The sequence below is a fragment of the Oncorhynchus gorbuscha genome, linkage group LG15, assembly GCF_021184085.1.
Source record: "Oncorhynchus gorbuscha isolate QuinsamMale2020 ecotype Even-year linkage group LG15, OgorEven_v1.0, whole genome shotgun sequence".
NCBI classification, from domain to species: Eukaryota; Metazoa; Chordata; class Actinopteri; order Salmoniformes; family Salmonidae; genus Oncorhynchus; species Oncorhynchus gorbuscha.
In genome coordinates, this window is record NC_060187.1 from 16,757,279 (window position 1) to 16,779,400 (window position 22,122).

Genomic DNA, 22,122 nt, shown 5'->3' on the forward strand with positions numbered 1-22,122 from the left:
CTCCCTCTCTATTCTTCTCATTTGAATACATTTGAATTTGAATGTGATTGAACATTTATAACCCCCTTTTTCTGTGTTTCTCTTTATGGTTTGAATATCTGACTGATAATCCGTAGGGCTATGGTCTTCTTTTATGGCTCACATGTCAGCTTGGGCTTTTTACAGACTAGGAGAGTGGGTTATTGCTTTAGACGAGTGTCACAACAACAGTAGGTAGGTTGACTTTCACTCATCCTTTTAAAACAATCTTTTAGAAGGTGCTTACATCAGCTTTTCTCTTGCCTGCTGTCTCCATGGTAATGACAGAACGTGATCCATTAGGCTCAGCATGAACAGTTTGAGAGAGAGAGTGTGATGCAGTTGGATGAAGAGCCCTTTGACTTGGTTCATGTGCTTAGATGAAGTATGCAGATATCCTCAATCTCACCGAACTAAAATAAACTCTAATTGTAAACAAAGGTGATCACTCTTTAAAAACTCATACTAATATTTCAAAAAGTATTTGTTGCATTATGATCTGTCCAGTGTAGATTAGGAGTATTTATTTATGTATGGTACCACCAGTATTTATATTTTTGCCCTTGAAGTGTTTGGCTTCTTATCACCACCAGAGGGTGGACATGCATTGATTGTATTGTATGACAAACTGAGATTGAAAGTGTTGTGTACTAACACCACACTGTTGACGGAGAGCGAACATTTCATTTAATATAGTGTTGAATAAAAGTTGACCGATTTTTTTTTTTTTTTTTTGGATAAAAGCTCAAGCAATTCCTATGGTGATGGATAATGGGGTAAGTAATATCTCATCTTCACAAATGATCCCAAAATAGTTCAGAATATATTTGGGCTGTGTGTGCTTTACCTGCATTATGAGCTGTGATTTTAGTGAACCAATTACCCTTCACTTGAATAGCCTATAGCATAGAGTTTCACCTAAGTTTGTTATGTGTCTGATCATTTTGACAGCTTGTGTTTTAGTTGGCTAAGGATGTCGTCAACAGTCTAGACATCAAACATCCGTCTAGAATGACGTCTGATTCTTGGGCCAGACTACTAATCTGTCAGCATGGTAATGTCTATCTTTCAATCTCTAAATTGAAAAACATACTTGTGGAGTAGTTGATCAGACATATTTGACTTCCTTTGGATATTGGGGTAATAGACCCAGGGCTCTTAAACATTTTAGTCCAATGTGTGTTTTTTCTTATCTCTTGACTTCCGTATTTAGTTTTTATTTTCGTTCCTTCTTTTCTGTACTATTTTCCTCCTAAATGACTTTAACAGGAGGAAACCACCATTGTCTTAGGTGCTTGGTGATGTCATCAACCCGGGACAAGAGTCAGGGAGAACACCAAGGTGAGTGTTGAAAGAGAGGATGTTGGGGAAGGAGTGAAAAGGGGAAGAAGGTATGGGGGAAGGAGTCTGTTCCTTACTCAGTCTGTCATGTAACCAGACAGAGAGTCAGGAGCTGTGTTCGAATACTCATACTTACCGTACAATTTGTGATGTGAATTGAGTATATAGTATGCTTATTGGTCATAGTATTGATATAATTAGTATGCCAAAAGTTCCCGGATGACATACTAAATTCGACAAAATACGAAGTACACATGCAGTGGACACTATTTCCGTTTTTTAGGGCCCATAATGCAATTCTTCAGAAAACGGCCGTGGCTTCATTTCTTTTCAGATTTGAAGAAAATGGCGGAAAATATGCAACCGAAGTCCGACGAGAGTGCATACAAATTCATTGCTAGTTGTGACAAATGTTAAGAACATTTTATAAAATGTAATAAAGTAAGTTATCGTTACACGTTATGCTGGCTGACAATTTGTTAGCTATGCTATCCTTACGAACCGCATAGTATTACAGCAGTATGTACCTGCATGTTAGCTAGTTACCGAACGTTAGTTATCTACTAATACATCGAACATGCCAGGCAGTATATTAACTATCTGCTATCTAACTTAACTACCCAACATTTATTGACTTGATTATTTACATCATTCTTAGCTAAGTGGTATAGTCGTTGTCACGTTGGTATGAAGAGATTTAGGAAACAGACGCAGGAATGCGTAATAGTTTTTTTTATTAAGCCCCAAATTACGGCATGCAATGTAAAGGCACAGGACGAAGATCAAACAAACACATAACAAAATCACCCAAACAAAAGAGCGAGGAGTACCTCGAAAAAATAACACCCGGGACGACACCCGTAATCATCTGCGCAATCTATAAGGGCACGAAAGCCCAAAACACACAGCACAGGTACACACACGCACCAACAGACATTGTAACAATAATCGACAGCACCATGGTGAACAAACAGCACATATATAAAAAATATACTCAGCAAAAAAACAAACGTCCCTTTTTCAGGACCCTGTCTTTCAAAGATAATTTGTAAAAATCCAAATAACTTCACAGATCTTCATTGTAAAGGGTTTAAACACTGTTTCCATTGCTTGCTCAATCTACCATAAACAATTAATGAACATGCACCTGTGGAACGGTCGTTAAGACACTAACAGTGTGCTGCCATCCTGTTAGAAGGTAACAGATTATTTTATTACAATGGTTAAATTGGATTTTCATTGTGTTCAATGGTGTTATTTGCCCCCTGGTGGCGCTTTCTGGTACTTAGAAAGACAACGCAAACGGGAAGTTCAGAATTTGTTTTGCACGCATAGAAGCAGCTACAAACAACGCTACGGTGCAGGTCTTTCAATGTAGTTATTTCTTGTCACGCTTCAGCCTTGGAAAAATATTTGTTTGTAAGTTCGATTCAAGCATTTAGCTAATGATGATAATCTTGTTATTGATAGAGTTTCTTACATATCAATGTTGGTTGCATTTACTCACCAATTGCAATGCCTTTTGTGTATGTCGTTAGCTGTATTACTTTGCTCATGCGTCATGCAAACGAATTGTAAAATATACAATACTGTAGTTTTGTTACTGTTTCTAGTGTAATATGCGTTGTTATTCTACATAGATGGTTATGCATTATTAGAGTAATGAAAGGAGCAATTACTATATGGTTAACAATTAGCTATATGGTTTGGCATCATGCCAGATGCATGGTACCTTAGCGTGTGCTTTGTATTTATGCAACTTCAAATGTTTAATGTACAGCTACAGTATGTCGGTGTGAATTGAACACTAAAGTATATTCTTTTCTGTATCTTGCAGTTTCACAACATAAACGTTTTCAATATATTCATTCAAGAAAAGTCACGCCTTGGGAGTTTTATTGAAGACTTAGTTGTTAGCTATCTGTCTAGTTTTGCATGGGAACGCAACTCAAGGGCAGAATAGTGAAAAAACATCATCACAGCGGGCTCAAGCACAAGAATAACTGCACACGGTGGTTATGTTTCTACGTTCATCAGCCAACAAAGCCTCTTATCCTAGGGAGGACCAGCAGTCTACGATGCAACAACCAGAGCCAGGTGTTCAACAGAGAGAGATGGAAGAGCCTCTTCAGCACATTGGGACCAAGTCTCAATCTACAAGATCAAGGTCATCAAAACAGTCAAGCAGATCCTCAACGGCGAGTTCTGCAGCCGTCAAAGCACGCACCAAGGCGGAGGCAGCACGTGCACAAGTCTCTTATGCTGAGAAGGAAGCTTCTGTGATGAAACAAAAGTCAGAAATAGAGGCCAGCTTGTTGAAGCAAAATGCAGAAACAGAGGCCAGCTTGTTGAAGCAAAAAGCTGACCTCGAGGCAAGTTTATATGTTCTCCAAGTTGAGAGAACAGCTGCTGCTGCGTTGGCTGAAGCTGCAGCCTTTGAAGAAGTTGTAGGATCAGAACGCAGAGAGCTTCGCAAAGAACTAGACACCGGGACACAGCCCTTAAGTCCAGTCCAACGTACATGTGAGTACGTGCAACAACATGCTAGGCCCTACTTTGCTGAACTTCCATTTGAAGTGGAGAAACAAGAGCTTAGTGTTGACCCAGCTACATGCCATAATCCAGAAAGTAGCAAACAACAGAACATGAGCAGAGACTCTCCGTTCAAAAGAAATGAACAGCAGCATGGTGGAAATGGAAAGCAAGCCCACTTCCAGTCACACACACACAACTTCCCTGAGTCACAAGTGGCACCAGACCTCATCAAGTACCTCCTACGACGTGAGATGGTGAGTTCAGGACTCCTGAAGTTTGATGATCGCCCTGAATAATCTGTTACCTTCTAACAGGATGGCAGCACAAACAGCTTACAGACGGTAGGCAATTAAGTGATACAGTTAAGAACATTTAGGACACTAAAGAGGCCTTTCTACTGAATCTGAAAAACACCAAAAGAAAGATGCACTGGGTCCCTGCTCATCTGCGTGAATGTGCCTTAGGCATGCTGCAAGGAGGCATGCTGCAAGGAGGCATGAGGACTGCAGATGTGGCCAGGGCAATAAATTGCAATGTCCGTACTGTGAGACGCTTAAGACAGCGTTACAGGGAGACAGGACGGACAGCTGATCGTCCTCGCAGTGGCTCACCACGTGTAACAACACCTGCACAGGATCGGTAGATCTGAACATCACACCTGTGGGACAGGTACAGGATGGCAACAACTGCCCGAGTTACACCAGAAACACACAATCCCTCCATCAGTCCTCAAACTGTCTGCAATAGGCTGAGAGAGGCTGGACTGAGGGCCTGTTGTAAGGCAGGTTCTTACCAGACATCACCGGCAACAACGTCGCCTATGGGCAGAAACCCACTGTCGCTGGATCAGACAGGACTGGCAAAAAGTGCTCTTCACTGATGAGACGCGGTTTTGTCTCACCGGGGGATTTGCGTTTATCATCGAAGGAATGAGCATTACACCGAGGCCTGTACTGTGGAGCGGGATCGAGGTGGAGGGTCCATCATGGTCTGGGGCGGTGTGTCACAGCATCATCGAACTGAGCTTGTTGTCACCACAGGCAATCTCAACGCTGTGCGTTACAGGGAAGACATCCTCCTCCCTTATGTGGTACCCTTCCTCCAGGCTCATCCTGACATGACCCTCCAGCATGACAATGCCACCAGCCATACTGCTTGTTCTGTGTGTGATTTCCTGCAAGACAGGAATGTCAGTGTTCTGCCATGGCCAGCGAAGTCCCCGGATCTCAATCCCATTGAGCCCGTCTGGGACCTGTTGGATCGGAGGGTGAGGGCTAGGGCCATTCCCCCCAGAAATGTCCAGGAACTTGCAGGTGCCTTGGTGGAAGAGTGGGGTAACATCTCATAGCAAGAACGGGCGAACCTGGTGCAGTCCATGAGGAGGAGATGCACTGCAGTACTTAATGCAGCTGGTGTCCACACCAGATACTGACTGTTACTTTTGATTTTGAGCCCCCCCCCTTTGTTCAGGGACACATTATTCTATTTCTGTTAGTCACATGTCTGTGGAACTTGTTCAGTTTATGTCTCAGTTGTTGAATCTTGTGTTCATACAAACACATGTTAAGTTTGCTGAAAATAAGCAGTTGACTTTGAGAGGATGTTTCTTTTGTTGCTGAGTTTACAATCAGTGGGAATAGGGGCCAGGTGTATGCAATGAAAGTGCCAGAGGGATCCGTGACAGTAACCCCCCCCCCCCCATGATCACAGGAACCCATGAAGTCATCTGTGCAAGGGCACGACAGCCCAAAACACACAGCACAGGTACTCACACGCACCAACGAGCACCATGATGAACAAAGGGCACATATATACAAATACAATCCGTGGGAATAGGGGCCAGGTGTGCGCAATGAAAGTTCCAGAGGGATCCGTGACAGTTGGGCGATTCAATGGCTATCTACTCTGATTTCAGAGCAATCTCGCGCAGCATAACTGCTGAATTTATGAATGCTCAACACCCGTTGAATATGGCCAGTGTCAGTAAACGTTGGACAAAAAAAATACGTAATTTAAATGTTGCCAGCAGCGCAGTTATAGTCACCAACGCTCTGGATAACATGAAAAAAGCCTAACCAGCTCGTCTAGGGCAAGTAAAATGGTCAGAGTGAGTTGTTCTCTCATTTGTTTTTGTGGAAGTAGATAGCCAACATTAGCCAGTTAGCTTGGGTGCTTGACTGCCGTCGAGAGCCAAACACTGAATTTATGAATGGACAATCTGACATTGCTCTGAATTTACAAACACCCAAAGCGCACTCTGGCACTCCAGATTGAATTTACAAACATACCCGAAATCGTAAAATGTTTAGTTTGATGCTTGACTGTCAAGCTAGCAAGAGGTTGCATAACAACAACATCAACTTCCAGGCCAAGTTCTAGTACACTCAACTGAAACGATACCGTTTGTTTCCAGTAAGAGTTTCATGGGGTTTCATTTGCATATGGTACAGTAGTTATCTTCTGTAGTTGTTATGTTGTCTGTTGAACATATGATGGACCATCATTTCTCTTTGCTTATTTGAGCTGTTCTTGCCATAATATGGACTTGGCCGTTTACCAAATAGGGCTAGGGCTGCCTTCTGTATACCACCCCTACCTTGTCACAACACAAAAAATCCACAAATTAACTTTTAACAAGGCACACCTGTTAATTGAAATACATTCCAGGTGATTACCTCATGAAGTTGGTTGAGAGAATGCCAAGAGTGTGCAAAGCTGTCATCAAGGCATAAGGGTGGCTACTTCGAAGAATACTGAAATATAGTTTGATTTGTTTAACACTTCTTTGGTTACTACATGATTCCATATGTGTTATTTCGTAGTTTTGATGTCTTCACTATTATTCTACGATGTAGAACATCGTCAAAATAAAGAAAAACCCTGGAATGAGTAGGTGTGTCCAAACTTTTGACTGGTACTGTATACATGATTTTGTGTGGGGGTGGTGTTGAATTGTGAATATTTTCACATTTCTCCACACAACTGTTGCCATGGTTTTCACCCTTCCTCAGGTGCCAGCGCATAGTTACATAATATGAAAATTGCATGTCATATTTTCTGAGTGGTAAGTACATTTTTCTTTTTAAAATTCCATTTTTTACTTTATCAGCCCCATAGAAGCCTCTTAAAGACTCCGAATGGCAGAGAACTGGAGAGACGTTCCCACTATTGGAGGATTATGATGTGTGTCCAATATACTGAAAATGTTAAAGTTTTGGTGTTGGGAAACTAAGCCCCAGTTAGCCCAGTTATTTATCATCTTAACGAGGTCTGTCCTGACACACACACACACACACCTGATGAGGAGATATAATGGCATGTTTGCTCCATGCGAATGTGCGACATAAGTCTCTGTGACCTAACATAGCATTCATATACACTGCATTCGAGAAGTATTCAAACCCCTTCCCCTTTTCCACAATTTGTTATGTTACAGCCTTATTCTAAAATTGATTTTTTTTATCCTCATCAATCCACACACAATAACCCATAATGACAAAGCGAAACATTTTGAAATATTTATTACAAATAAAAAACAAATACCTTATTTACATAAGTATTCAGAGCCTTTGCTATGAGACTCAAAATTGAGCCCAGGTGCATTCTGTTTAGATTGATCATCTTTGAGATGTTTCTATAACTTGATTGGAGTACACCTGTGGTAAATTCAATTGATTGGATATGATTTGGAAAGGCACACACCTGTCTATATAATGTCCCCCAGTTGACAGTGCATGTCAGAGCAAAAAACCAAGCCATGAGGTCAAAGGAGACATTATTGTGTCCAGGCACAAATCTGGGGAAGGGTACCAAAAACATTCTGCAGCATTGAAGGTCCCAAAGAACACTGGCCTTCATCATTCTTAAATGGAAGAAGTTGGGAACCACCAAGACTCTTCCTAGAGCTGTCCGCCTGGCCAAACTGACCAATCGGGGGAGAAGGGTCAGCAATGTGATCAAAAACCAAATGGTCACTCTGAAAGAGCTCCAGAGTTCCTCTGTGGAGGTGGGATAACCTTCCAGAAGAACAACCATCTCTGCAGCACTCCACGAATCAGGCCTTTATGATAGAGTGGTCAGACAGAAGCCACTCCTCCGTAAAAGGCACATAACAGCCCATTTGGAGTTTGCCAAAAGGCACCTAAAGGACTTAGACCATGAGAAACAAGATTCTCTGGTCTGATGAAACCAAGATTTAATTATTTGGCCTGAATGTCAAGCATCACGTCTGGAGGAAACCTGGCACCATCCCTATGGTGAAGCATGGTGGTGGCATTATCATGCTGTGGGGATGTTTTTCAGTGGCAAGGACTAGGAGACTAGTCAGGATAGAGGGAAAGATGAACGAAGCAATGTACAGAGAGATCCTTGATGAAAACCTGCTCCAGAGGGCTCAGGACCTCAGACTGGGACTGAAGGTTCACCTTCCAACAGGACAACAACCCTAAGCACACAGCCAAGAGAACGCAGGAGTCTCTTCGGGACAAGTCTCTGAATGTCCTTGAGTGGCACAGCCAGAGCCCGGACTTGAACCTGATCGAACATCTCTGGAGACCTGAAAATAGCTGTGCAGCGACGCACCCCATCCAATCTGATAGCTTGAGAGGATCTGCTTGGAAGAATGGGAGAAACTCCCCAAATACAGGTGTGCCAAGCTTGTAGCATCATATCCAAGAAGACTCGGCTGTAATCGCTGCCAAAGGTGCTTCAACAAAGTATTGAGTAAAGGGTCTGAATACTTATGTAAATGTGATAGTTACGTGTTTTATGTTTAATAAATGTGCAACATTTTCAAGAAACCCGCTTCGTCATTATGGGGTATTGTGTGTAGATTGATGAGGGATTTAAAAAAATCAATTTTAGAATAGGGCTGTAATGTAACAAAATGTGGACAAAGTTAAGCGGTCTGAATACTTTCCAAATGCACTGTATACAGTGCATTCACCTCATTCTAACTTTTCTATTGTATCTACTTATCTTCAAAGTCATCCTAATGCAGAAGGGTTCACTGGTGCTGTACCACAAGCTGCTTTCATGTTTGTGTAGCCAAACCATTTGATCCCTCAATTCACTTTTATGAATTTCAGTAGTTGATTTTGGTTCAAGTTATGGTACCTTTTTTTGTGGGATCAATGCATTTTTCATCTATCTGCTCCCCAACAGATTATTATTGTATCCTTAGAGGCAATCTGAGCACTGTTTCAATCAGACAGTGACTGTGAACTGAAAAGCTATCTCTGGCTGTGGTGAAGCCGAACAGTAACCTGGATTTTACCAGATTACATGATTGATTTACCCATCTTCCTCTCCATCACTTTTATGATACTATATTTTATTTGAATCACGGTACCTCAAAGTGGGCCATCAGACCCTGCTTAGCATCTTGTAAGAGTGCTACTTATACAGTCAGTGCACTGCCAAAGCTCCACTCAACTCTCCAGTCTCTCTGAGGCACTGACTGACTGTAGATTAGAGTTGTAAAGGTCCCTCTAGTGCCACCTGGCTGTTTGTCTGTTACAAAGGAGGTTGGCGGCACCTTAATTGGGAGGACGGGCTTATGCCAATGGCTAGAGCTGAATAGGTGGAATGGTATCAAATACCAATACATGTGTTTTATGCCATTCCTTTTGCTCCGTTCCATCCATCATTATGAGCTGTCCTCCCCTCAGCAGTTCAGGTCCCATATGTAAAGGTCCAATCTACTAACAGACTCGGTTTGTATGCTTTTTATTTGATTTTTTTGTTAGTTTATTTGGTAAATATTTTCTTAACTCTATTTCTGGTACTGCATTGTTGGTTAAGGGCTTGTCAGTAAGCATTTCACGGTAAGGTCTACACCTGTTGTATTCGGCACACGTGACAAATAAAATGTGATTTGATTACTTATATAAATGTCATTTCAGGATTTTATTTGTAATAAATTAGTAAAAATGTCTAAACCTGTTTTTGCTTTGTCACTATGAGGTATTGTGTGTATGTAGCATGGTTCATTCTGCGTTTTGTACTTTTAATTTGGACGCTGCCACATCTGAAGGTCTGCTAGTTGAATGATTTTTATTTGCCCTGCACACAAAGAGACAACACACATTGTTAACCCTTGGCGCAGTCCTAGCTCTCAGGCACCTGCGCAAGCACATGGACACTCACTCAAACACTGTCTCAAGTACTCACAAGTTACAATAGATACCCTAGTTAGCGAACTTAGTGAAACTTGTTAACATAAATCTTTATATTATCCACATTGTAACCAACTTAAGGTAGCATAACAGTACATTCTGTAACAATATGACGGTCTTATATTAAACAATTTCGGAGCCAAGGACAACATACCTTGCCAGCTGAAGGTCAGGCAAAAGAGAACAATAACGGGGTATGGAAATAGAGATAACCCACGATGGACCAAACCAAAATACACACAACTTTTACAATCACATGTATGTACAATATTGACATGAAAATGTGTTTGTGCACCAAAGAAAAACACTGGCCTATTTGAATTGGTGCAATTTGGTTGCATAATCTAGGGGAACAACATCACACAGGCAGTTAACCCTAGGCCGTCATTGAAAATAATAATTTGTTCTTAACTGATCTTGCCTAGTCAAATAAATGTAAAATAAAATAAAAACTGCAACATGTAGATTGAGGCAGAGGTAAGCGAAGGTAACCTGTCTAAATATCTACCGCCCCGAATAGGGTCGTTGTCCTGCTGGAAGGTGAACCTTTGCCCCAGTCTGAGGTCCTGAGCACTCTAGGGCAGGTTTTCGATCCTGACTCGTCTCCCAGTCCCTGCTGCTGAAAAACATCCCCACAGCATGGTGCTGCCACCACAATGCTTCACCGTAGGGATGGTGCCACGTTTCCTCCAGACATGGCATTCAAGTCAAATGGACACCATTTGTGAATTGATCGCCCCCATCGAGCTTCAGAGTTCGTTCTGTTAGGTGACATAAACTGGGATATGCTTAACACCCCGGCAGTCCTACAATCTAAGCTAGATGCCCTCAATCTCACACAAATCATCAAGGAATCCACCAGGTACAACCCTAAATCCGTAAACATGGGCACCATCATAGACATTATCCTGATAAACTTGCCCTCCAAATACACCTCTGCTGTTTTCAATCCGGATCACTGCCTCATTGCCTGTATCCGCTATGGGTCCGCGGTCAAACAACCACCCCTCATCACTGTCAAATGCTCCCTAAACCACTTCCGCGAGCAGGCCTTTCTAATCGACCTGGCCCGGGTATCCTGGAAGAATATTGACCTCATCCCATCAGTCGAGGATGCCTGGTCATTCTTTAAAAGTACTTTCCTCACCATCTTCCTCAGCATGCCCCGTTCAAAAAATGCAGAACTATGAACAGATATAGCCCTTGGTTCACTCCAGACCTAACTGCCCTTGACCAGCAAAAAACATCCTGTGGCGGACTGCAATAGCATCGAATAGTCCCCGCGATATGCAACTGTTCAGGGAAGTCAGGAACCAATACAGGCAGTCAGTCAGGAAAGCAAAGGCTAGCTTTTTCAAGCAGAAATTTTCATCCTGTAGCTCTAACTCCAAAACGTTTTGAACACTGTAAAGTCTAAGGAGAACAAGAGTACCTCCTCCCAGCTGCCCACTGCACTGAGGCTAGGTAACACGGTCACCGCTGATAAATCCATGATAATCAAACATTTCAATAAGCATTTCTCAACGGCTAGCCATGCCTTCCTCCTGGCTACTCCAACCCCGGCCAACAATGTTTTTCCAATACAAATAGTGTTACAAGAACACTGTAACATATACATAACTCCTTTAGTAGTGCAAGTTATACATTGCTTTATCTCATAGGTCCTAGAAGTCAGAAGGCAAACATACATTTTATGAAGGCCTCTTTTCTCTCTGACCACATCTGATTTTACCAATATTTTTCATAGAATTCTTGATCGTTTATAGTTGAATAAAGGTGGATTCTAGAAATCCGAATTTAAAGAGGAGTCTCATGACAATACACTTGATGCCATTACCGCTATCATTGAAAGTAATGATATCGTTTACAGAAAACAGTTTCTTCTGTTTTTGTTGGGATGTATTAAGTAACTGGCTTCTGTTCAAGCTTTTAACTTGGTTTTGAACTTTATCAATGCTCTCAAGCGAAAACGCTCACGGAGATAATTTGATTGTCTGTCATATTCTTCCTCTGATAACTATCAACTGTCAATATTGTATTTTTATCTGTACGTTTTCTGTAAACTGTTGTACTTAGAGATGGTCCCTTCTTTGTTACAAGTACATCTAAGAAATGTATAGAGTTAATGTTATTTTACATAGTGAAGGGAATCGATTGTACTCTAGAGTTAATGGAAGTAATAAATTATTGTAATTTAATTCCAGAACCCGTCCAGATCATAAAGCATACGACCCTGTTGAGGAATAGGCACTAACCTGCCCAAACTGCTCACCCATTAAATGTGTAGAGTGAGGCGAGCTATGTTGGGTGAGGGTAATGTAGGACGCTATGTAGCTCAAGTGGTTTCATGTTATCTGGTCAGCAGGTGTGTGTGTGGGTGGGTGGGTGGGGGGGGGGGCGCATTCTTGTTATTATGTTGTAGGTGTGCTTTGATGGTCTGATACAGCAGTATAGTATATCAGATGGTGTGCAGAAAAAGATCAATCAAATGAATGACTGTCTCATCCAGTATTAAATGACATAGACATCTGTCCCACTAGATTACTGTGATTAGACCCCTGATCGCCCTTTCTACCACCTCCGGCTTGGCAGCACTGACTGTGGCGAGAGCTTTTCACCGATGGTGTTGTTACGGAACATGACTCCTCTGTGAGAAAGCATGAATCAACATCAGCCAAGTAAGCAGAAGGCTTCGAAATGGGCTATTACGTCGGTGTTCAAGTGTTCTATTATTCGTGTCCAGTTGGAATGGGGTGGTGCGTTTCACATCAGCACTATTACGGTAGGCGTGTAGGGATATTACAGTACTTACGGAAGGCAAGTTGTGCGCTACGGTTCAGTTTTCCCCTCTGCAGCTGTCATCGTGCAGGTGGAATCTGCGTTTCGACGCGTGGGTTGTAGGGTTTACGTCCAGCTCCCTCTTGTGTATTTCATGCATAGGCCTAAACTAGCCTAATCTGGAAAGGACTATTCCGCATTGAGAAGCAAAACCACTCGTTTGGACTCGAGGGAAATGTAGACTATTCTTTCATAGGCTTCTGCGACTGTTTTTGTTTGAGGAAGATTCACATTATATGAATGCACCTTCACATCGAGCCATTGGACTTAATCGCGATAACCTTTCAGTGCGAATTTAACATAATACAGCCCAGTAAATGTGTATTTATTTCAGATGACGAGCGCATCATCTCAATAGATTGTAACAGCGCACTAACTTCAGCATCCGCGGTGTTTGCAATGGTATTGGGCTAATTTCTACATCCATGACCTCAACAGGACTATAGTATAATAGTGTTTGTCAATGTTCTGTCTGTTGATAAAACTAAAAGGACCTAGTGCATTATTTAGCCTATTATCTCTGGCGCATCGATTGGAGAGGAGTTGCGTAGGATGCCAGTGTTGCAATTAGAGGTTGCTGTTATTGCAGTTTGACAGACAAGGATATCCAAGAATCACAGCGGACGTAGTGTGCTTTTGACTTGACAAAGAACGGAACAGTATGGATGAGGGTACAGCTGCCAACGAGTATATTCCAGATTTAAAAGATTTAGAGGTGAAAATCGGATGGAAGACACCTGAGGGTTTGCTCAAGTGCATACGGGAAGAGGCGTCCAGCCGCCGCGGAGATGTCAAGTTGAATTCACTGGAGACCAAAGACCGAGACATCACGGGCAGGAGTCTGGATGAGAAGATTCGACAATTAAAAGTTGATATGGTAAAAGCTCTTATTTGGAGCAGTGACTTTTGTTGGTCTTGCCATTAGTTATCCACATTTAATTTTGTTGTTAGAAAGATTATGTGCAGTCGTACAACATTTGCTCTGCTTTTGACATTTAATGTTATAAAGATTCCCTAACAACTCAGAATGATGTTGTTGGTGGTCAGTAGCCCTACAGTGAACAATATATGTATTTAATATTGATCCTAGTTCTACATCCTCTTCCTGAATATAAGGCATCCACCCAATCAATAATTCTGCTGATTTTCACCATGATAACAGCGGCAGGTGGCTGAGGTTGCTATAGATTCATTATTGTCAACAGGTCATAATTGGTGTTTTCAGAGACTAATAATTGGCCTAGGGATGGATTACTATTGTATTATATAATGCGAAAGAACTGGTAGGCTATTTCATTTACAATCTAACTGTTCATTTATCCTATTAAACCAAGTTTATTGCAGGCCAGCCATCTTTCATTGATAGGCGACATTCCGAGTTTATCATAACAGACGTCATCATACTTCTCTCCCCTTGGTGCAAAAACAGGACTTCAGCAGAGAAGTGTGTTGTTTTTCCCTCGTGCACAGATGTCTTGCATTCCGAAGGCAAAGACAGGCTCGCGGCGGCTGTGTTGGAGACGGCGCAATGTATGTCGTATTGGAATGATTATACACATGATTGTACACAAACAGCACATGGTGGATGCCTGTGTTCTTCTAGAAACCGAAACAAGTCTCATTTGTCGCATTGGTTTGGTTTGAAAATAGCGACCCACAGGTTTTGTTTGTAGGCCTACCACTGCTGCACTTCCCTGCTGTGTCGTTCTGTCATCTGCACTCTGACTCGCCAGACAATAACCACAGACTACCCCAAAGACTCTGGCAAAGAAACCTGCATAAAATTACATATGGTGTTGTAGGATACAGTATGTAGTCCATGTTGCCCATAACAACTCAATATATTATGTTAATCCAAACTTTCTTGCTTTGCCAGTAGAATTTAGTCGATAGCCTATACCCAGAGGGAATACCACTACCAGCCATTTGGGTGATGATGTTTTACAGTGCTGATATTGTGGACCACTAGTGAGTGGTTTGAACAAACTAAACAGCAAATGTTTTAAGGTTAGGGGACATCAAGAAGGTCATAAATCTTTGTGCGGCCAGCGTCACATAACGACCCCATGATTTGCTTGCAGCCATCCCCATTCATCAGCCCTGCTGAGCCAGAGGATGCAGGGCTCTCTCCCTGCTCAAAAGTAGTGCACTATGTAGGGAGTAGGGTACCATTTGGGACGCAACAGAGGCTTCAGTGATTAGTCAGAGTGATCTTCCCACTGTCAGACAGCATACATAGTGCTGCTGTGTGTTGGGCCAATATCTCATCTCTCTGAGTGGTGCAGGGTAGCAGGAGAACAGATGGGTACTGAACTTTGTGCTCTCATCACAATTCTGCTTTCACAAAATAGGCTACACACATGCACATATGCATGTGCACGCACACTCATTCTCACAAGAAAACATGCGTGTACACACACCATTGGCGTAACTCAGTTTCTCTGGGCCCCCGCAAGGCCGAACCCCCCCCACCCTCCCAAACAAACATCTAATGTGTCAGCCAGACAGCCACTCACAAAGTATAGACTACTGGTCGCAGTCCATGGTGTTGAAATTGCAACTTGTCAATGCTGCTGCCTATCAAATCAATGATGCCAGTTCATGTAGTCTATAGCTTTGCTTTAGCTAATGGATATATTTTTATTGGTAGGCCTCTTTGGCCATCCATTTGTCATGTTAAGCCTAACATTTCACTAACCTATACACAGTGTCGCCTGGCTGGCGGCAATAATGTAATTACTTGTTCAGTAATTAAAGTTGGATATTCAAACATTGTAGATAGTTTAAAATGTAGATGCAACCGCATACTAATCAGCTACTAATATATATTTTTAGACTATACAACTGTCCTGTATAACCTACCTGAACCTGCATGACATGAGCAATCCTCACAATCTGCACTGAGTATATCCCCCCCCTCTCCTTTACCATCAGAACGGACTAAATTCGTCAGGCCATGGACTTTACACAGTGTTGAAAGCTATCCACAGGGATGCTGGCCCATGTTGACCAATGCGTCTCACAATTGTGGGTGATGGACCATTCTTGATTCACATGGGAAACTGTTGAGCGTGAACTCAGCAGCATAGTACATCTTGACACAAACCGATGTGCCTGGCACCATACCCCGTTAGATGGGCACTTAAATTGTTTGTCTTGCCCATTCACCCTCTGAATGGCACACACATACACAATTCATGTCTCAATTGTCTCATGGCTTAAAAATAATTCTGTAACCTGTCTCCTCCCATTCATCTACACTGATTTTATTCTACATCAATAAGGGATCATCGCTTTCACTTGGATTCACCTGGTCAGTCATGGAATGTCATGGAAAGACCCTCCAAGAACTGTTGTCCACTAAAGATCAAATCAAATTGTTTTAGTCACATGCGGGTAGGTGTAGACCTTACAGTGAAATGCTTACTTTCGAGCCCCAAACCCAACAATTTTGTTTTAAAAAATATGGATAAGAATAATAAACAAAAGTAACAAGTAATTCAAGAGCAGCAGTAAAATAACAATAGCGAGACTATATACAGGGGGGTACACCGGTTAGTTGAGGTAATATGTACATGTAGGTAGAGTTATTAAAGTGACTATGCGTAGATGATAACAACAGAGAGTAGCAGTGGTGTAAAATAAGAGGGGGGTGCAATGCAAAAATTCTGGGTAGCCATTTGATTAGGTGTTCAGAAGTCCTATGGCTTGGGGTAGAAGCTGTTTTGAAGCCTCTTGGACCTAGACTTGGCGCTCCGGTACCGCTTGCCATGCGGTAGCAGAGAGAACAGTCTATGACTAGGGTGGCTGGAGTCTGACCATTTTTAGGGCCTTCCTCTGACACCACCTGGTATAGAGGTCCTGGATGGCAGGAAACTTGGTCCCAGTGATGTACTGGGCCGTTCGCACTATCCTCTGTAGTGCCTTGCGGTCGGAGGCCGAGCAGTTGCCATACCAGGCAGTGAGGAAAGTCTGGATGCTCTCGATGCTGCAGCTGTAGAACCTTTTGAGGATCTGAGGATACATGCCAAATCTTTTCAGTCTCTTGAGGGGGAATAGGTTTTGTTGTGCCCTCTTCACAACTGTCATGGTGTGCTTGGACCATGTTAGTTTGTTGGTGATGTGGACACCAAGGAACTTGAAGCTTTCAACCTGCTCCACTGCAGCCCCGTCGATGAGAATGGTGCGTGCTCTGTCCTCTTTTTCTGTAGTCCTCAATCATCTCCTTTGTCTTGATCACGTTGAGGGAGAGGTTTTTGTCCTGGCACCACACGGCCAGGTCTCTGACCACCTCCCTATAGGCTGTCTCGTCGTTGTTGGTGATCAGGCCTACCACTGTTGTGTCGTCTGCAAACTTAATGATGGTGTTGGAGTTGTGCCTGGCCGTGCAGTCATGAGTGAACAGGGAGTACAGGAGGGGACTGAGCACGCACCGCTGAGGGGCCCCTGTGTTGAGAATCAGAGTGGGGGATGTGTTTGTTACCTACCCTTACCACCTGGGGGCGGCCCGTCAGGAAGTCCAGGATCCATTTGCAGAGGGAGGTGTTTAGTCCCAGGGTCCTTAGCTTATCGATGAGCTTTGAGGACACTATGGTGTTGAACGCTGAGCTGTAGTTAATGAATAGCATTTTCACATAGGTGTTTCAAATCAAATTTATTTATATAGCCCTTCGTACATCAGCTGATATCTCAAAGTGCTGTACAGAAACCCAGCCTAAAACCCCAAACAGCAAACAATGCAGGTGTAAAAGCACGGTGGCTAGGAAAAACTCCCTAGAAAGGCCAAAACCTAGGAAGAAACCTAGAGAGGAACCGGGCTATGTGGGGTGGCCAGTCCTCTTCTGGCTGTGCCGGGTAGAGATTATAACAGAACATGACCAAGATGTTCAAATGTTCATAAATTACCAGCATGGTCAAATAATAATAAGGCAGAACAGTTGAAACTGGAGCAGCAGCACAGTCAGGTGGACTGGGGACAGCAAGGAGCCATCATGTCAGGTAGTCCTGGGGCACGGTCCTAGGGCTCAGGTCCTCCGAGAGAGAGAAAGAAAGAGAGAATTAGAGAGAGCATATGTGGGGTGGCCAGTCCTCTTCTGGCTGTGCCGGGTGGAGATTATAACAGAACGTGGCCAAGATGTTCAAATGTTCATAAATGACCAGCATGGTTGAATAATAGTAAGGCAGAACAGTTGAAACTGGAGCAGGAGCATGGCCAGATGGACTGGGGACAGCAAGGAGTCCTCATGTCAGGTAGTCCTGGGACATGGTCCTAAGGCCAGTTGAAACTGGAGCAGCAGCATGGCCAGGTGGACTGGGGACAGCAAGGAGTCATCATGTCAGGTAGTCCTGGGGCATGGTCCTAGGGCTCAGGTCCTCCGAGAGAGAGAAAGAAAGAGAGAAGGAGAGAATTAGAGAACGCACACTTAGATTCACACAGGACACCGAATAGGACAGGAGAAGTACTCCAGATAAACAAACTGACCCTAGCCCCCCGACACATAAACTACTGCAGCATAAATACTGGAGGCTGAGACAGGAGGGGTCAGGAGACACTGTGGCCCCATCCGAGGACACCCCCGGACAGGGCCAAACAGGAAGGATATAACCCCACCCACTTTGCCAAAGCACAGCCCCCACACCACTAGAGGGAAATCTTCAACCACCAACTTACCATCCTGAGACAAGGCAGAGTATAGCCCAAAAGTGTTTCTTTTGTCCATGTGGGAAAGGGCAGTGTGGAGTGCAATAGAGATTGCATCATCTGTGGATCTGTTGGGGCGGTATGTAAATTGGAGTGGGTCTAGGGTTTCTGGGATAATGGTGTTGATGTGAGCCATGACCAGCCTTTCGAAGCACTTCATGGCTACAGACGGTAGTCGTTTAGGCAGGTTACCTTAGTGTTCTTGGGCATAGGCACTATGGTGGTCTGCTTGAACCATGTTGGTATTACAGACACGGACAGGGAGAGGTTGAAAATGTCAGTGAAGACACTTGCCAGTTGGTCAGCGCATGCTCGCAGTACACGTCCTCGCCCTGCGGCCTTGTGAATGTTGACCTGTTTGAATGTCTTACGTACATCGGCTGCGGAGAGTGTGATCACATGGTCTTCCAGAACAGCTGGTGCTCAAATGCATGTTTCAGTGTTATTTGCATTGAAGCGAGCATAGCAGTAGTTTAGTTCGTCTGGTAGGCTCGTATCACTGGGCAGCTCTCGGCTGTGCTTCCCTTTGTAGTTTGTAATAGTTAGTAAGCCCTGCCACATCCGATGAGCATCAGAGCCGGTGTAGTACGATTCGATCTTAGTCCTGTATTGATGCTTTGCCTGTTTGATTGTTCAGAGGGCATAGCGAGATTTCTTATGCATCTGGCCTGTTTCAAGTTTCATGCATCTGGCATGTGTATCCTTGATCCAGACACAAATGGTTTTGTTGGGACAGACTTTGACACACAGCAAGGTGTAGTCAGGCAGAGACACAGATCATACTCAGTCTGGTCTTAGTTGGCTCAGTGTCATGCTGGCTGAATACTGTCTGACAACTTTCCCTCCAGAAGTCCTCAGCTGCTGTCAAATCTCAGACGGGTCTAAACAGCTTTACTGAGTTAATGGGGCTGCAGGTAGCCTAGTGGTTAGCGCGTTGGACTAGTAACGTTAAGGTTGCAAGATCGAATCCCCAAGCTGACAAGGTAAAAATCTGTTGTTCTGCCCCTGAACAGGCAGTTAACCCACTGTTCCTAGACTGTCATTGAAAATAAGAATTTGTTCTTAACTGACTTGCCTAGTTAAATAAAGGTGTAAAAAAATAATAAAGGACGCAAAGACAGGCTGTCAACTTCCTGTCATGGAGTAAGACAAACAGACGAGCCTCGTTGTTTTCTCAGACATCTACATACAGTGAGGGAAAAAAAGTATTTGATCCCCTGCTGATTTTGTACGTTTGACAAAGAAATGATCAGTCTATCATTTTAATGGTAGGTTCATTTGAACAGTGAGACAGAATAACAACAAAAACATTCATAAAAACACATGTCAAAAATGTTAAGACCAAAGAGCTCTCCAAGGATGTCAGGGACAAGATTGTAGATCTACACAAGGCTGGAATGGGCTACAAGACCATCGCCAAGCAGCTTGGTGAGAATGCGACAACAGTTGGTGCGATTATCCGCAAATGGAAGAAACATAAAATAACTGTCAATCACCCTCGGCCTGGGGCTCCATGCAAGATCTCACCTCGTGGAGTTGCAATGATCATGAGAATGGTGAGGAATCAGCCCAGAACTACACAGGAGGATCTTGTCAATGATGTCAAGGCAGCTGGGACCATAGTCACCAAGAAAACCACACACTACGCCGTGAAGGACTGAAATCCTACAGCGCCCGCAAGGTCCCCCTGCTCAAGAAGTAAATGCCCGTCTGAAGTTTGCTAATGAACATCTGAATGATTCAGAGGACAACTGGGTGAAAGTGTTGTGGTCAGATGAGACCAAAATGGAGCTCTTTGGCATCAACTCAACTCGCCGTGTTTGTAGGAGGAGGAATGCTGCCTATGACACCAAGAACACCATCCCCACCGTCAAACATGGAGGTGGAAACATTATGCTTTGGGGGTGTCTTTCTGCTAAGGGGACAGGACAACTTCATCGCATCAAAGGGACGATGGACGGGGCCATGTACTGTCAAATCTTGGGTGAGAACCTCCTTCCCTCAGCCAGGGCATTGAAAATGGTTCGTGGATGGGTATTCCAGCATGTAAATGACCCAAAACACACGGCCAAGGCAACAAAGGAGTGGCTCAAGAAAAAGCACATTAAGGTCCTGGAGTGGCCTAGCCAGTCTCCAGACCTTAATCCCATAGAAAATCTGTGGAGGGAACTGAAGGTTCGTGTTGCCAAACGTCAGCCTCGAAATCTTAATGACTTGGAGAAAATCTGCAAAGAGGAGTGGGACAAAATCTTTCCTGAGATATGTGCAAACCTGGTGGCCAACTACAAGAAACGTCTGACCTCTGTGATTGCCAACAAGGGTTTTGCCACCAAGTACTAAGTCATGTTTTGCAGAGGGGTCAAATACTTATTTCCCTCATTAAAATGCAAATAAATGTATAACATTTTTGACATGTGTTTTTTCTGGATTTTTTTGTTGTTATTTTGTCTCTCACTGTTCAAATAAACCTACCATTAAAATGATAGACTGATCATTTCTTTGTCAGTGGGCAAACGTACAAAATCAGCAGGGGAAGAAATACTCCCCCCCCCCCACTGTAGCTGCTTGTTTGGCTTCTATTATCAGTCTGGAGCTGTAATAAAATCAAACCACTTCTTTAGACTGTTATGTCCACATATAGGCTACAGTTTGCCACCTGTATCTATGTGTGTGTCCTATAAAAAGGAAAAGTCCTAAGAATGTGAATGCCGCACTGTGTTGTTGGAGCCCAGTGCATGACTCACCCCCTACCTCTCCCTGACTGCTGCTGTGCTGTACAGATGGAACTCACAGGGGATAGACATGTGCCGGCAGATAGAACAGGACAGGAGGGTTGTGTGAAAGAATGAATGAGAATGAAAAGAATGAGACAGAGAGATGGCAGGAAGACAGACAAACAGAAGAAGCCAGAGTATGGAGTGTTTAGATGTCATAAGTAAGAGAGTCACTATACTGTATATTGAGTGGGTGCAAGTCTGTGGAGACTGACTAGTACTTTTCCATGAATCTTTGGTACAAAAGAGATAGAAAGAGTGGAAGGGAGTATGCAAACAGATGGAACAGTGGGAGGGCTGTGGCGAGAGGTCACCCTTCTGCTGTCTCTGAAAGTGACCTTATTAGATGGGGAGAAAGAGAGGAGGAGAGAGATGGGGAGATTGAGGATGCTCAGGGATGTGTTCACTTAACTCTGTTTGCAGAAGGCAGAGAATAGATGGGGATGGTGAAAGATAACAGACAAGAGAGACAACTGTGTGTGTGGGGGGGGGGGCTGTTTCGTCCCTGTTTCCAGTGTGATATTGTCGGACTGGTCTCAGCGTGGGAATCTGTCTTTTGTTCACTGGTGTGTAGGATCAGCTATGTGTACATTCACACTAATCATAACACTTTGTGTGTGTGCACGAGTATGCGTGGATCTGTGCATGCGTATAGGTTTCTGCATGGTGAAATGGCACATCAAGCCTGAAAATCATATTTTCCCCATGAGTAGTATCAAGTGCTAGCCTGTTCATTTTG

General features: G+C 43.4%; 1 protein-coding gene and 1 long non-coding RNA gene across 2 annotated transcripts in view; both read left to right on the top strand.

Annotated features, from left to right (window-relative positions):
• Positions 1-549: 549 nt before the first annotated feature.
• On the top strand, positions 550-4,305 carry LOC123997693. The gene is made up of 4 exons (XR_006832163.1): positions 550-794; positions 970-1,072; positions 1,288-1,359; positions 3,197-4,305. It is a non-coding gene; the product is annotated as an uncharacterized LOC123997693 (long non-coding RNA).
• An 8,434-nt stretch (positions 4,306-12,739) lies between these two features.
• The window catches only part of lurap1 (leucine rich adaptor protein 1), a 36,904-nt gene continuing 27,521 nt past the window's right edge, over positions 12,740-22,122 (top strand). The window contains exon 1 of the mRNA XM_046300688.1: positions 12,740-13,785. Coding sequence (XP_046156644.1) covers positions 13,570-13,785 — 216 coding nt within the window. The 5' untranslated portion in view covers positions 12,740-13,569. The remainder of the gene's footprint in view (positions 13,786-22,122) is intronic.